Source organism: Anopheles darlingi, chromosome 3 (genome assembly GCF_943734745.1).
Source record: "Anopheles darlingi chromosome 3, idAnoDarlMG_H_01, whole genome shotgun sequence".
NCBI classification, from domain to species: domain Eukaryota; kingdom Metazoa; phylum Arthropoda; class Insecta; order Diptera; family Culicidae; genus Anopheles; species Anopheles darlingi.
The window spans coordinates 3,575,001-3,590,000 of record NC_064875.1 but is presented as its reverse complement, the minus strand read 5'-3'; the positions used below and the strand labels follow the sequence as shown (position 1 = coordinate 3,590,000).

The 15,000-nt window shown below is 48.3% G+C and overlaps 7 protein-coding genes across 7 annotated transcripts in view; 5 read left to right on the top strand and 2 right to left on the bottom strand.

Annotated features, from left to right (window-relative positions):
- Positions 1–838: 838 nt before the first annotated feature.
- Positions 839–3,087, top strand: LOC125956287 (peroxidase-like). Its single transcript, XM_049688010.1, has 4 exons — positions 839–1,251; positions 1,312–2,047; positions 2,120–2,450; positions 2,530–3,087. The coding sequence occupies exons 1-4, from the start codon at positions 900–902 to the stop codon at positions 2,899–2,901; spliced, it is 1,791 nt and encodes a 596-aa protein (XP_049543967.1). The 5' UTR covers positions 839–899; the 3' UTR covers positions 2,902–3,087.
- Positions 3,088–3,219: 132 nt separating this feature from the next.
- LOC125956288 (peroxidase-like) lies at positions 3,220–5,273 on the top strand. The gene is made up of 4 exons (XM_049688012.1): positions 3,220–3,599; positions 3,675–4,404; positions 4,479–4,809; positions 4,881–5,273. Exons 1-4 carry the CDS (start codon positions 3,251–3,253, stop codon positions 5,244–5,246), a joined length of 1,776 nt encoding a protein of 591 aa, XP_049543969.1. The 5' UTR covers positions 3,220–3,250; the 3' UTR covers positions 5,247–5,273.
- A 17-nt stretch (positions 5,274–5,290) lies between these two features.
- Positions 5,291–7,686, top strand: LOC125956290 (peroxidase-like). The gene is made up of 4 exons (XM_049688014.1): positions 5,291–5,980; positions 6,045–6,780; positions 6,846–7,173; positions 7,247–7,686. Exons 1-4 carry the CDS (start codon positions 5,635–5,637, stop codon positions 7,604–7,606), a joined length of 1,770 nt encoding a protein of 589 aa, XP_049543971.1. The 5' UTR covers positions 5,291–5,634; the 3' UTR covers positions 7,607–7,686.
- Positions 7,687–7,955: 269 nt separating this feature from the next.
- Positions 7,956–10,500, top strand: LOC125956289 (peroxidase-like). Its single transcript, XM_049688013.1, has 4 exons — positions 7,956–8,747; positions 8,832–9,561; positions 9,636–9,966; positions 10,051–10,500. Exons 1-4 carry the CDS (start codon positions 8,396–8,398, stop codon positions 10,408–10,410), a joined length of 1,773 nt encoding a protein of 590 aa, XP_049543970.1. The 5' UTR covers positions 7,956–8,395; the 3' UTR covers positions 10,411–10,500.
- On the bottom strand, positions 10,477–11,814 carry LOC125956295 (uncharacterized). Its single transcript, XM_049688025.1, has 3 exons — positions 11,711–11,814; positions 10,957–11,639; positions 10,477–10,889 (listed from the first exon to the last, which is right to left on the bottom strand). Exons 2-3 carry the CDS (start codon positions 11,555–11,557, stop codon positions 10,570–10,572), a joined length of 921 nt encoding a protein of 306 aa, XP_049543982.1. The 5' UTR covers positions 11,558–11,639; positions 11,711–11,814; the 3' UTR covers positions 10,477–10,569.
- Positions 11,815–11,921: 107 nt separating this feature from the next.
- Positions 11,922–13,217, top strand: LOC125956294 (ribosomal RNA-processing protein 8). Its single transcript, XM_049688024.1, has 3 exons — positions 11,922–12,586; positions 12,663–12,899; positions 12,974–13,217. The coding sequence occupies exons 1-3, from the start codon at positions 11,922–11,924 to the stop codon at positions 13,185–13,187; spliced, it is 1,116 nt and encodes a 371-aa protein (XP_049543981.1). The 3' UTR covers positions 13,188–13,217.
- Positions 13,218–13,324: 107 nt separating this feature from the next.
- The window catches only part of LOC125956291 (baculoviral IAP repeat-containing protein 7-B), a 2,463-nt gene continuing 787 nt past the window's right edge, over positions 13,325–15,000 (bottom strand). Inside the window, exons 1-2 of the mRNA XM_049688015.1 lie at positions 13,984–15,000; positions 13,325–13,913 (exon numbers count right to left, since the gene is read on the bottom strand). The exon at positions 13,984–15,000 is cut by the window's right edge and continues 787 nt beyond it. Coding sequence (XP_049543972.1) covers positions 13,825–13,913; positions 13,984–15,000 — 1,106 coding nt within the window. The 3' untranslated portion in view covers positions 13,325–13,824. The remainder of the gene's footprint in view (positions 13,914–13,983) is intronic.

The window sequence follows — 15,000 nt, the reverse complement described above, 5'->3', positions numbered from 1 at the left end:
AGTTTTCCAATATGTACACAATTGGACACAATTCGTACGTGGTATCCACAACTTCATACATTCCGCAATTACGTGTGTAATACATATTTACGATCTTCAAGAGGATGGCGCCTTCTCACCGACTAACCCATAGTAAAACATAAAATTGGAATTGCATGCCACGAATCAGAAAAATAGGGGCTATAGATGTTGGTTTACATAAGAGACGACGAATAATTTTATCTTAAACTTATTGTAGTTTTGATGTTATCTCCTATTTATTTTATCAGCGTTATTGAGTTGTCTAATGAATGAAATAATCTAAAACAGGCTACATAACGAATAACTTACATCATTTCGGACGGATATCTAGCAAGAAATCTAGAAAAAAGCATAAAACCTCGGGAGAAGGGCAAACACAGAGCAGATGTTACCGCTTGTTTACCGCTGTTCGCTGCAGTTCTGTTAGACTGTTACTCATGTTTTAGCTTTAGTTCAACAGACTTACAGTTTTTTCTCATGCCCTCGACACGTGGAAACTCGTGAAGGTCTTTGGCGTAAAAAAATCCAATACTAACTGAATGATTGACTGTTACTTTAAAAACTGTAAAAATTGCTGGCGAGGCTTATATTAATGTCTCTACCAGATGTTCGGTCTAACCTATCAATGCAAACATTATTATAATACGCTAGGCTTTACTAAACGAGCGAATTGGTTGTAAGAAACCAATTGTCTAGATATGCTGAAGCGTTCAATTCGTAGCTTGTTATTCAGAAGAACAATCGTCTTAGTGACATACCATCTGTGCAATCAAGCAGTCTTTCTCATTACAACGGTTCCATTTGCTTGAGTCAATTCGGAGATATATAGAAGCTATTCTGTCAGCAACGAACCCAAACCGAAAAATTTGCTTGCCAACATGACCATAGCTTGGCATGTGTTTCTGTGCTTAGTGTTCTACACAATTAGCGACAACGTTCAAGCTGCTTGCAACGCTTCAGCACGATATCGTACATTGGATGGCAGTTGTAACAATCTGCAGAATCCCAGCTGGGGTGCGGTGAACACCCCCTACGGACGGTTGATTGCCGCGGACTACGGAGATGGTGTGAAGAGCCCCCGGAAGGCCACGAATGGTGCCGATCTGCCCAGTGCGAGAACTATCTCGAACAAGCTCTTTAGCGATGCTAACGTACTGGATCCGGCCTACACCTTGATCAACATGCAGTTTGGACAGATCGTGGCTCACGATATGGGTTTCACGGCTGGAGGTAAATAGTGATATGGATTGCCAATCCCAGAGTGAACATTTTATTGAAAAATCTCTTCAGGTGTGGATGTGTTGCCATGCTGTGGCGGGGGGCAGCCAGCTCCAAATCCTGTCCCTCGATGCTACCCTATACCGGTCGCATCCGATGATCCCGTAATGGGATCGGCTGGTGTTCAGTGCTTAGACTTCCTGCGAACCATTACCGATTGCGATACCGTTCCGTCCAGCTGTTCGAACAACAAGAAGGCGGAACAGATCAACAGTGCGACATCGTTTCTGGATCTCTCGCTCGTGTATGGTAACAGCGTTGAGGAGAACACTCCCCTACGCCAGTTCACAGGTGGATTGATGAAGGTGGAAAGGCGCAATGGGTCCGATTGGCCACCGCGTAACCCACAGTCAAGTGACGCTTGTGTGCAAAACAATGCGGACGATGCGTGTTATTTGACGGGTGATCCACGTGCCAATCTGAGTCCACATCTCGCCATTCTGCATATTACTTTCCTTCGTGAGCACAACCGAATTGCGAAACAATTGGCTTTGTTAAATCCACCTTGGAACGATGAGAAACTCTTCCAGGAAGCTCGTCGCATCAATATAGCCGAATACCAACAGATCGTTTACTACGAGTGGCTACCGAACTTCCTTGGATGGGAAAACATGGAGGAGCGTGGCATCATCAACGAGAAGGATGAAGCCACGAATTTCTACCAGGCCGATGTGAACCCAACAACGCTCAACTCCAATGCCAACGCTGCGTTCCGATACTTCCACAGTGCGGCCATTGGTCACTTGCAGTGAGTATGGGGATTGGTCATGCCAGTTACGTACCATATGAGCATCTCAGCTTCTCTGTAATCCTCGATTAGATTGGCTAGCGAAAATCGTACAAGTGATGGAGACATCACCATTACCGATCACACGCTGAATCCCAACATTCTCGAGGCTCCCTGCAAGTATGCACAGCTGTCGCGAGGCATGTCTACCCAGCAGATGGGCAAGGTTGATCGTAACATCGACTACGAGCTGAAGAACAACTTTTTCAAATTTGGTGGCCCGGTCGGAAGTGATCTGAGATCGATTGACATCCAGCGCGCACGTGATCACGGTCTGCCAAGCTACAACAAGTTCCGTAAATGGTGTAAACTAAAGAAGATCAAGAGCTTTGCCGATTTGGGATCTCGACTAAACTCACCGAAGGTTGGTTCACAGGATAATTGTCCTGAAATTGTTCAGTGACAGTAGCTTATCATCATAACTATGTTTGTATTACTGCTAGCTTCCAGCCCTCTTCGCATCTGTCTATACATCCGTGGAGGATGTAGAACTAACGGTAGCCGGCTTTTTCGAGAAGCATCTAGAGAACAGTCAGGCAGGAGAAACATTCCAGTGCATTCTGGAGGAGCAGTTCTATCGTACCCGCGTTGGTGATCGGTTCTTCTTCGAAACGAACGACAAACATCTCAGTTTTAGCCATAACCAGCTCAGCCAGATAAGGAAGGCAACAATGGCGAAGGTACTATGCGATAATACGGTTGGACTGGAGGGCATGCAACCAGATGCTTTCCTAAGTCTATCCTCTACAAACACGGTGAAACTCTGCTCGAAGCTGCCTGCAGTGGATTTGAACGCGTGGAAGTCCACTGCATAGTGTACCGTCGTGCGTTTGATTGGAGTACTATCTTGAAATAATTAGCATACGGCTTGTCGCCAAATAAAAGTAGCTCATTATGAATATTATAACTTTGCGAGCAGTTTTAATTAGGTTGAAACTGATAGAAAATGTTTTAGAGAATTGATGGAGCTATTAATCCAACGCTTTACCTTGCTGTCCCTTGGTGGCAAACAATGATTACAACCTACAGCGAATGCACACAGTTCACATCTGTGTAATCAGTTGTAATAAGTGTAACAGTATGTTACGATGGGAACTATATAAGCGTGGCCTTGATGAGAAGCATCCATCAATCAATTGACCAACTTGTATCGAGTGTACCAAGATGTGGATGTTCCTGAAGTTGCTCCTCCTAGTGTGCTATAGTTGGAGCTGTGCCCAAGCAACTAACTGCAACACGACGTCTCCATACCGTACATTAGATGGCAGTTGTAACAATCTGCAGAATCCTAGCTGGGGTGCAGCCAACACCGTCTATGAACGCTTGATCGCCGCAGACTATGGCGATGGTGTGAAGAGCCCCCGGAAGGCCACGAATGGTGCCGATCTGCCCAGTGCGAGAACTATCTCGATGAAACTATTCGGAGATGAGAATGTTTTAGAGCCAGCGTTCACTCTGCTTAGCATGCAGTTCGGTCAGCTGGTAGCACACGACATGGGCTTCATACGAGGAGGTAAACGATGATTTGATATGCTGGTGGTAATGTCACAGCCTTTGCTGATGGTTTTGAAGTGCATTAAATTCATAGGTGCGGACATACTACCATGCTGTAGTGGAGGGAAACTTGTATCAAACCCTGTCCCACGATGCTACCCTATACCGGTCGCATCCGATGATCCCGTAATGGGATCGGCTGGTGTTCAGTGCTTAGACTTCCTGCGAACCATTACCGATTGCGATACCGATTCGTCCAGCTGTTCAAATAACAAAAAAGCAGAACAACTCAACGTTGTGACATCGTTTCTTGACCTGTCGGTCGTGTATGGTAACAGCGTTGAGGAGAACACTCCCCTACGCCAGTTTACCGGTGGATTGATGAAGGTGGAAACTCGAGATGGAACCGATTGGCCACCGCAGAACCCAAATGCGAACACCGTGTGTGTACAGCGTAACCCTGACGATGCCTGTTATCTGACGGGTGATGCACGTGCCAATCTGAGCCCACATCTGGCCATCCTGCACATCCTGTTCCTTCGTGAGCATAATCGGATTGCAACGCGCTTGGCAGCACTGCACCCTGATTGGAACGATGAGAAGCTGTTCCAGGAGGCACGGCGTATCAATATAGCCCAGTATCAGCAGATCGTGTTCTACGAGTGGCTACCGAACTTCCTTCCACTACCGGAAAATGGAGATAAACGCAGTTTGGTAAGCGTTCTCGCTCATCAGTACCGTGGTGATGTCAATCCAACAACGCTCAACTCCAACGCGCATGCGGCATTCCGGTACTTCCATAGCGCCATTATTTCCCAGCTACAGTAAGTACATCGTTTTACGTTAGAGTAGACCTATTGGAACATGCTAATCATCGATCCTGCTCGTATCTTGATAGTTTGGATCACGAGAATCGAAGCAAGGCAGGCGAGGTCAGCTTTACCGATCACACGCTGAATCCTGCTATCCTTGAGGCTCCCTGCAAGTACGCTCAACTGTCGCGTGGTTTGGCCACTCAGCCGATGGGCCGGATCGATCTCAATATAGACCACGCAATTAAGCACAACTTCTTGAAGCTTGATGCTCCCTTCGGTAATGATCTGCGAGCAATAGATATACAGCGCGCACGGGATCATGGCCTACCTAGCTACAATCGCTTCCGCGAATGGTGTGGTCTGTCGAAGGCCGCCAGCTTCGATGAATTAGCATCCTTGCTACACTCATCACAGGTACGCGGCTCTCGTCCAACCCTTGTAAGTGTGATACTAGAATTAATATTTAATATCATCTTCGTGCATAGGACGCTGCTCGATTGGCTGCGGTGTACGCTTCGGTGGACGATGTGGAACTGACCGTGGCGGGGTTGTTCGAAAAGCATGTCCCCGGCACACAGGTGGGAGCAACGTTCCGTTGCATCCTGTTGGAGCAGTTCCACCGGACACGGGTGGGTGATCGGTTCTTCTTTGAAACATCCGATCCGATCGTTGGTTTCTCAAAAGAGCAGTTCAAGCAGCTAAGAAAAGCAAACATCGCCCGGCTGTTGTGCGATAATACGCCCAAGCTGGAGGGCATGCAAAGTAAGGCTTTTGCGACGATCGATGCGGGATCGAACAAGGTATCGCCTTGTTCCAGTTTGCCGGTGGTCGATCTGGATTCATGGAAATAAACAAGAGCACCTTATTCATGCAACAAATCATCAGCATATGTGAAATGAAAAGGAAGGAAAAAAAGAAAATTTTCAATATTCCAGAATAATTTGGCTATTTGTTTTTTCCTTAGAAAATTATGCGTAATGTTTGATGTAAAAGATGTGATAGTCTATTTGAAGTTAACCAGCTACGACGTACCACAATCCAGAACCGCACAGCATACAACGCGCTGGCAAGCTACAAAGACCTTGATTGTGATCTGCCTAACCTTATCGAGCTCAATATGTTTCATTGTTTCTACCGGAAGAAGCAGTGCCAATGTTCACACGTTTACCCTTGGGCATATAAAAGGAGCTGCCGTGGGTTTGCTTCGCAAAATAGGATCCGAATAGATAAGATCCAAACATGTGGTCTCCCGTTGGAGTTTATCTTCTAATCGCGTTTGGCTTGAGCCGTGTTCGTGGACAGTGTGATAGCACTTCACCGTACCGAACGTACGATGGAAGATGTAACAATCTGCAAAATCCTACATGGGGAGCGGCCAACACTCCCTATGGTCGTCTGCTACCGGCCGATTACGGTGACGGTGTCTCTACACCACGCCGCTCAAAAACCGGTACCGACCTACCGAGTGCTCGAACCCTCTCGTTGACGTTGTTCAATGAGCAATTTATGCTGGATCCTCGTACCACACTTGTGAACATGCAGTTTGGTCAAGTAGTGGCACATGATATGGGACTCAGAGCAGGAGGTAGCTCGGCTTATGGTGGTAAGTAACCCGACATGATCGTACTACAGGTGAACTTCCGCCGCAGGTTCCGACTCGGTGCCCTGCTGTACAAACGGGCGCGTTGTAAGCAATCCAAGTCGCCGATGTTATCCGATTCCGCTGCCACCGAACGATCCAATCACGGCGGCTGGTGGAGGCCAGTGTCTAGATCTGGTGCGCACTCGCAGTACTTTTGATGTGAACGCAGCGGCCTGCAGTGTTAGCAACCCTGCTCAGCAGCTGAACGATGCCACCTCCTTCCTAGATCTGTCCCTTGTGTACGGTAACAGCGCCCAGCAGAATGCTCAACTACGGGCCTTCGTCGGAGGCCGAATGAAGGTGGAAAACCGTAACGGTACGGACTGGCCACCACGTCACCCACAATCAGGTACTGCCTGTACGTTGCGCTTATCCACCGACACTTGCTACCTAACGGGTGATGAACGGAGCAACATCACACCGGAACTGACGATCCTGCATATTGCGTTCCTTCGCGAGCATAATCGAATCGCGGGTCTGCTCGCTCGCCAGCGCACCCTGTGGAACGATGAGAAACTGTTCCAGGAGGCCCGCCGCATCAACATCGCCCAGTATCAGCACATCAGCTACTACGAATGGCTACCGTGGTTCCTCGGAAGGGATATAATGGACCAGCGAGGCCTTCTCCAACGTACCCCCGACTACGTCAACGACTACAATCCCAGCATCAATCCGACCACACTAAACTCACACTCGAACGGTGCCTTCCGATATTTCCATTCGGCCATCATGGGTAGTTTAAGGTATGCGATGTGCATCGAAGGTGGATCGCCACCAGCATCGCTGAAACCTTTTCTCGTTTTCACAGCTTAGCGCAGGAGTCACGAGCCGTCACTGGCTCTCTAAACATCAACGATCACATGTTTAACCCGACGGTATTGGAGCAGAACGATGGCTACACGTTGCTGACCCGCGGTATGGCCACCCAGCCGTCGGCGCGTACCGATTTAAGCTTCGATCCAGAAATCCGACACTTCCTTTTCCGATTCGGTAAACGTTTCGGGACGGATCTGAAGGCGCTTGATATACAGCGCAGTCGTGATCATGGTATTGCAGGATACAACGCATTCCGCCAGTACTGTGGACTAAGTCGAGCCACACGGTGGGAAGATTTCGTCGAACTGCGTGGTCCTGCGGTTAGTATAAGCTCTAAATGACGGCGTACATAGGTAGAATTCTCATTTTCTCATATTGTTCTATTTCGAGCAGGATTATCAACGGCTAGCCTCGTTGTACCGTACGGTTGATGACGTGGATCTAACGGTGTCCGAGTTCTTCGAGCGACACATACCGGGCACGCAGGCCGGTCCGACTTATCACTGTATCCTGATGGAACAATTCCTCCGTACACGCCGTGGCGATCGGTTCTTCTATGAGAATGGTAACACTGCCGGTGCCTTTACGGTTTACCAGTTGCGAGAGATTCGTAAAGCCAGCATGGCACGAATCCTGTGCGACAACTCACCAGGTGTAACTCAGATGCAACGTCAGGCCTTCCAACAAATAACGGACATCAATCCACTGCAATTGTGCAGCACCCTGCCGCAGCTCGATGCTCGCTTCTGGTAACGGTCTTGTGCAAAACAGTGGAAGAGTGAAAGAGTTTTCTTTGAATACAATCTGCAACCACAGTACTAAAGGCAAAGAATTTTGAGCAGTTCACAGCAGAAATATCTGTCGCATGTGTTTTATCGATACAGGGGGAAATGTATACCTACAACAGAAATTCTTTTTTCGGAATGTTTTTGCTCGTTGCTTCAGGTTATTTGTATCAGCTTGCACTTGCACTAATCTAGAACTTTCCATAATTTAGAGCTTTTGGAAGGAGATGAAAACATAACGTTGATTTCAGTGTTCTATATGTTCCGAAGAGTCAAGAAACCGTTCAAGAATGTTACATTGAAATTTTTCTATTGCCATGCGCTGATACGTGGCCTTCATGAGTTCATCAACACAATTCCACCGCGACAGTGTGTTTTTTTGCCAGTTACATCTTCCCCCGTAACCTAGCTATGTGGTATTTGAACATGTGGCTTAGTAAGAGTATACGAGGATTTCTCGTAAGGTCTCCGTCGCAGTAGTTGGTTGTATCTCCACAATAAGCACGACCAAGCACTTAAGCAAACATGTATTTTTTTTATTTTATTTGCCATAGATGTGTTTTTCGGCGTACATAGTACATGAAGTTATGTATTTACTTCGTACCGGATGCCCGTACTACACGTTAGCAGAAATATCTGTTATAAAATCTTCATTCGACATTATCTTCGGAGTATAAATAAAGAAAGGCTGGGCAGTGGATTTAAAAGTGCTACAGCTTAAGAATTAACTAGCATCAGTGTCATCGGTTCCGGTACGATGTGTTACGGACGCGTACTAGCGTTGCTATTGGCGGTGCTATGTGGACTGCGGGAAACTTCAGCACAGTGCGTTGCCACCGAACCCTACCGTTCGATCGATGGAAGCTGCAACAATCTTCAGAATCCAACGTGGGGATCCGCGAACACCAAGTTTAATCGCTTGATCCCACCGAAGTACAACGATGGCATATCCTCTCCTCGGTTGGCTCAGGATGGCAGCGAGCTGCCTAACCCTCGGTTACTGTCGGTGGAGGTGTTCGGCGAGGGTCAGCAGAACAGTCCCCAGTTCACGCTCGCCAACATGCAGTTCGGACAGATTGTGGCCCATGACATGGCGCTCACACGTGGAGGTACTGAAATAATCCCTAGAAAAAGGATTTTCTCGCGATCTTTTTAACCTTCCTATTGCATTTATCCCTGTCGGCGATCTACAGTGAGAGATCCTGTTACGTGTTGCGCTAATGGAAAGCTTCAACCGAGCCCGAGTCCCCGTTGCTTCGCTATTCCAGTCGCAGAAAATGATCCCGTGTTCTCCGAACGTGACATCGAATGTTTGAATTTGATTCGAACAATAACCACCTGCGATTTGGCGCCAATCAACTGTACGCAGGCGGAGCAGATCAATAGTGTTACCTCATTCCTAGATCTATCGCTAGTCTACGGTAACACGCAGGCTGAAAGCCTTCAGCTGCGCACACTGACTGGAGGATTGCTGAAGGTAGAGACTCGCGGTGGTAGTGATTGGCCTCCAAGACATCCTAATGCTAGCACTACATGCACCTTGCGAACGCCCCTGGAAGCATGTTACTTGACCGGTGATAGTAGTCGATCAAATCAGAGCCCTCATCTGGCCCTGCTACAGGTTTCGTTCGTCCGAGAACATAATCGTATCGCGCGTGCCTTGCGCACCCGTTTTACCACGTGGACCGATGAGAAGCTGTTCCAGGAGGCGCGCCGTATCAATATCGCCGAGTACCAGCACATCGTTTACAACGAGTGGCTACCGAACTTCCTGGGATTATCCTATATGCGTTCCGTTGGTTTGAACTTTGCTACTCCAAGCTTCGTAAACGATTATGGAACCCAGATGAACCCATCCGTGATCAACGAACACACAACAGCCGCCTTCCGGTTCTTCCATTCCGCCATTCAGGGCACTCTCAAGTATATACGCCATCTTACGATACAATTGCGGTCTATTTTTGAGTCCACCTTCACCGATTCTTTTTTCTTTGCAGATTATACGAACAAAGCAGGCAAGTTTACAAGCAAGTCGACATCAACGATAACACCAACAACCCGAACATACTGGAGGAAACGACTGATCGGTATGCGGCACTTCTGCGTGGCATGACCACACAGCCCATGGGTCGAAACGACGACAGTCTTGATCCGGCCATCAAGCACTTCCTGTTCCGATTTAACAATCAGTTCGGAACGGATTTGAAATCGATCGACATTCAGCGGGCACGAGACCATGGTTTGCCGGGCTACAACGATTTCGTGCAGTACTGTTTTAATACGCGTGCCAACACGTGGGCAGATTATAATCAGGCGTTGGTACCAGAGGTAAGATACGATGTGATATTCGCACTGTGAACGTCGGAATATTCGCTACAGAGGATTACATTGTGATTTCTCCATATATCCTAGGCCATCGAGCTGCTAAGCATCTACTACCGGTCGGTGAACGATCTGGATCTGGCGGTAGGATTGGCATTCGAGAAGAAAATAGACGGCACCGAGACGGGCATCGTGATGCGCTGTATCCTGAACGAACAATTCTCGCGAACACGCCGTGGTGATCGCTTCTTCTACGAGAACGGTCAATCAGTGGTGGGTTTAACGTTGGGACAGCTAACGGAGATCCGTAAGGCAAACATGGCACGCATCCTGTGCGATAGCACGACCAACGTGCAGGAGATGCAACGCTCTGCGTTCCTTTTGCCCTCCAACACTAATCCGATTGTACCCTGCACCAGTCTCCCGACGCCAAATTTGAACGTATGGTAAAAGGTAGATAACAATGAATTGGGTATATTGTACGATTGGATGAATTTTAAAATCAATAAAGCAGAATCAAATGAAATGGGCCTATTTATTTTAAACAACGAAACAATGATGAAGTAACTGGTTACTATGTACCTGAAGTCGATCGAAAACGATAATAAATCACTCTTTGTGTTGCTTCTTTTTGCCGCCTCGTTTCGACTGGACTTCGATCGGAATGGATTGGACCACCTTCGTGGAAAGCTCTTTCGGTGCCAACGGCGGCGGAACCGCTAGTTCGTACTCGGCATTCAATCGCTTCGCTAGGAAGTATATCTCAGCTAACGCAATGATGAGCGCAATGACGATACCGAGCAGTAGACGCACCCCGAAGTCCATCTGCCCCACAATTAACCCAATACCAACGAATCCGAATGCAAAACCGGCTGCCACGGAAAACAGGAACTGTGCGACCGCGATCAGGTGCCGATTGATCTGTTTTACTGTGAGGAGCGCCAGAAGAATTGGATTTGAAACGAGCTGTTAGAGGTAATGGGGATTTTCTCTTACCTTGATAGCCGATCGTTTCTTCGGGCATATGCTTCCGAATGCTGTCCACGTTCTTGGTCATCCGGTTGTAATCACGCTCTTCCTGTTGCTTTCGCAGCAGCTGGCAGCGAGCCTCCAGTACAGGGTTACGCTCTTGAACCGGATTCTCGGGTAGCACCAAGGGGCATCCGGCGAGCAGGACGTGCAGAAACGGAACCGTGCTGTCCGTCTTTCGCATTTCGGTCAGCGCGTTAAACAGCCATCTGATATCTGCTAATTCCAGGCAATTCTTCGTCGTAGCAGGCTTGGTGTCATCGGTAGAGTCGAAGACACACACTGGTTCCGTTGTTTCATCGTTCGACTCAGGTTTTGTGAGACAATCTTCAATCAACCGACGCTCCGTGGGCGTGAACTCTGCTGTGGATTTCGGAATCGTTGGTTTCGATTGTTCCGCAACTTTACCCGTGGTGGTACGCTGCCCGGCCTTATTGTAAGCCGAGTGGATGTCTCGCAAGGTCGGAGGAGCTGACGGCGGTACCACCAGCTTGGTGCCGATGAATTGCTTCAACTCCTTGGAGGGAACTATCCGAATGGCCGGATCCGTAATCGGTAGCTTGGACATCGCGACTCAATTTGCTCATGTGACCTCCGTTCCACGCACACTCTAGTTGCGGGATCGGAAAGGTAGTTTGACGAAAGCACTGCTGTGGAGATATGATAGGGTAAGTTCTCGGATGTGCTACTTTGGCCTTTTAATCAGTTTTTCTTCACTTACTCCGGGAATGAGGAAATCGTCCTGCAAAACGGGTCAGATGGTTTTTTTTATTTCTGCCCACAAGAAACGACAACAAACCCCTGTCACTTGCGACGACTGCTACTCGACCGGCTCACGACTGCTACTCGATCATTTTACGGCTTCTACCAGGCACGTGCGTTTATTTATTTCTTGGACCTTTTTCCGCGAAAAAGGATCCGCCGGCGGCAGCATGAGTAAAGTGTTTAGTGAATGTGACTGGGAAACGGATTTACCCAGCATCGGTACAGATTTCCGGTTTTCTAAAAAGCGTGAAAGAACGAATAAAGTGAAAAAGACGACCCCGACTGTAGAGAACGGCGGCATCGAAATCGTTGATCATAGCAGGCCTCCCGGTTGGTCCGTTCGTTTGCCTAAACCAGAATCGTCCGCACCGGAAAATAATGTTAAAAAAGATAACACAAAGCACGATGCCCAGCAAACGGTGGGAAACGAGAGAAAGGAAGGCAAGAAACGCAAGGCACCGACGGACGTGTCTGAAAATGGTAGTACATCCAAGAAGAAGAACAAACACGATTCGGAAGCACCGATACCGAAGAGCGCTACCAACGGTAAGAAGGCTGAAGTGAAGGAAACGAACGACACCAAACAGAAACCCATCGTCCGGGATGCTCCTAAAGAACCGGCCAGTTTACGGGAGAAGCTGATGGAACGGTTGAAGGGTTCTCGCTTTCGGTTCATCAACGAGCAGCTGTATAAATCGACCGGAGAACAAGCACAACAGCTGTTTGCAGAGGATCCCGGTTCGTTCGCTGCTTACCACGAGGGCTACCGACATCAAATAGTCCAATGGTCGATGAATCCGCTCGATAGAATGATCAAAAGCATTCGAAAACTGTAAGTAGCAGCATGCCAGCAGCAACTGGAATGAGGCAGGAACGGCTTTTAATGCATCATCTCAATCCCTATCTAGCCCTAAAAATACCATCGTGGCAGATTTCGGTTGTGGAGAAGCACGGCTAGCGGAATCGTTACCGAACCAGGTGTACTCTCTTGATTTGGTCGCCCACAACAGTAACGTTATTGCCTGCGATATGGCACACACGCCGCTCGAGAGCAACTTCGTCAACGTGGTTGTGTTCTGTCTCTCACTGATGGGCACCAACTTGGCCGACTTTCTCCTAGAGGCGAATCGGGTGCTGAAGGTGGGGTAAGTATTCCGCAGACTAGTGTGTCTTCGTATCGGAGTAGTAACTCTATTTCCATTCCATTTCGCTGCCACAGGGGTATCCTGAAAATAGCTGAAGTATCGTCCCGTTTCGACAATGTGAACGAGTTCGTTTCGAAGGTCCGACAATGTGGATTCGAGTTGGAAAACAAGGACCTGAAGCACAAGTTGTTCTACTTCTTCAATTTCAAGAAAGACCGCACGGTGTTGCGCGGATCGACCAAGATAAAGCCCTTCAGTCTGAAACCTTGTTTGTATAAGAAACGATAGAAAAAACTTAGAATAAATGAAAAGGTCGGCTCTTCCTACTTGTGCTTATGTCATCTGTACATTCACTAACCAGCGCACTAGCTTACCACGACATTTCTCTAGGTAACAAAGTCAACAGCAACGACACTGCGTCGTAATTTAACACGTTTTGCAACACTAAGTTTATTCGATAACCCACAACAGACAGTCCTGAAAGGTAATACCACACCAATCAATTTCCTACAGTTAGTCTAGCAAAACATTTTTTTCCTCAAATATGTTTTGAGCAATCATTCCCTTTAACTACGTTCCCCACGCTTGAGCCATTCGAACTGTTCGAATTCAATTTATACTACCGTTGTCTAGGTGAGGCATTAGAGCGCCACCACCGGTACCGTTAATATTCCTTTAATATTAGGTGAGAGTCGGTTCTATTCAAAATAAATATTTAAAAAGGGCGAAGGTGAAACATTGTTAAATACCAACACGCTTTCCATTGATTAACATTATTCATGATTAACTAACGCATCATCGAGCTGCTTCGAGTTCTGAGCAATAGATCTTTCTTCAATAGCAAAAGAACGGTGAACACACGCTATAACACAATGAGTTGATGCGAGGTGGTATTGGTTTTGAGTGGTGGGGCCGCGCGGAGATCCTATGACAGAAATGTGCGAACCCGTCCTCTGATTAGGACTCGGCAGAGAGGACAATGGGTGACGGCTGGAGCACACTGAACGCAGGATACTGTGCAAAAGCGATATTCTGATTAGAAAAAGAGCCGTTGTCAAGTTAGGTGTGACCATTGCATACATACCCAGGTGGCCACAGGGGCAAAATACTACGCCCAGTTCCTCGGACATGCAGATTTTACATTCGCGGGCATCCTTGAGCCGCTTGTTTTCTTCCTTCAGTCGCAGCACAGCCTCATCGCTAAGCGTGCTACTGATTTGTTCGGATGCATGAGTTACCAAGCAACTGTTGTCAGCACCAGTTGCTTGGTTTCCTTCGCATGCCTTCGGTCCACTGCCAGGCGCGGCATCCACGGACACATCCGATTGCTTCTGGCCCATGATAGTCCACTGACGGAGTTCAGCTTCCATTCTGCGTTCCATCCGGGATGAGGTACTGGGTTCGAGATCCTCTTCTTCGATCTGATCGTCTAGTACGACCTCGACCAACTCCTGCGAGGTAAGAAACGGTTGCCCCGTCGTCTCGAGTCGACGCTTTGTGGCGGCCCTTATACGCCCGATGTTAAGTCCCATCTGCAGCGCTTGCTGGACCGGTTCCGTCGACAATGCTTCGTCGAGGGTCATTCGAGCGGCTGCCGGCACTGAAACGGGGGTTCTAGCTGGAGCGTCAACGACACTGACCGAAGGTGATGAGGTCGCGGTAGGTACGGCGGGTTCGGCTTGTTGGTTTCTTGCCACTTGGCCTTGAACATTGTCGATGAATGTTTTACCCTTGACCAGCTGCAGGAACCGGCAGAGAGGAAAGCAGCGAGCATGTTCGAACCACGGATCATCATCGGCGAGCCAGAGGCGTAGTCCACCGTCACAGTGAAAACACCGTACCTCGTCTGCCTCCCCGAGATAGTAGAAGCCAGCCTCGGCCAATCGTCCCGGTTCCTGCACGTTACCAGCGGTCCAGTTTTCGAAGGAGCGGATACGCGCATTGAGCGTGCAATACTCTTGATTGTGTGGCAGTTGCACCGGCAGAATCCCGATCGACGAATCAGCCAGCGGATCTGGCCGAGTCGATTCAAGCATTACTTTCGCGCAACCGGGAAAGAACTTTTTGTGCTCCTGAAACGGATCGTCGCCCCGTTCCCAGC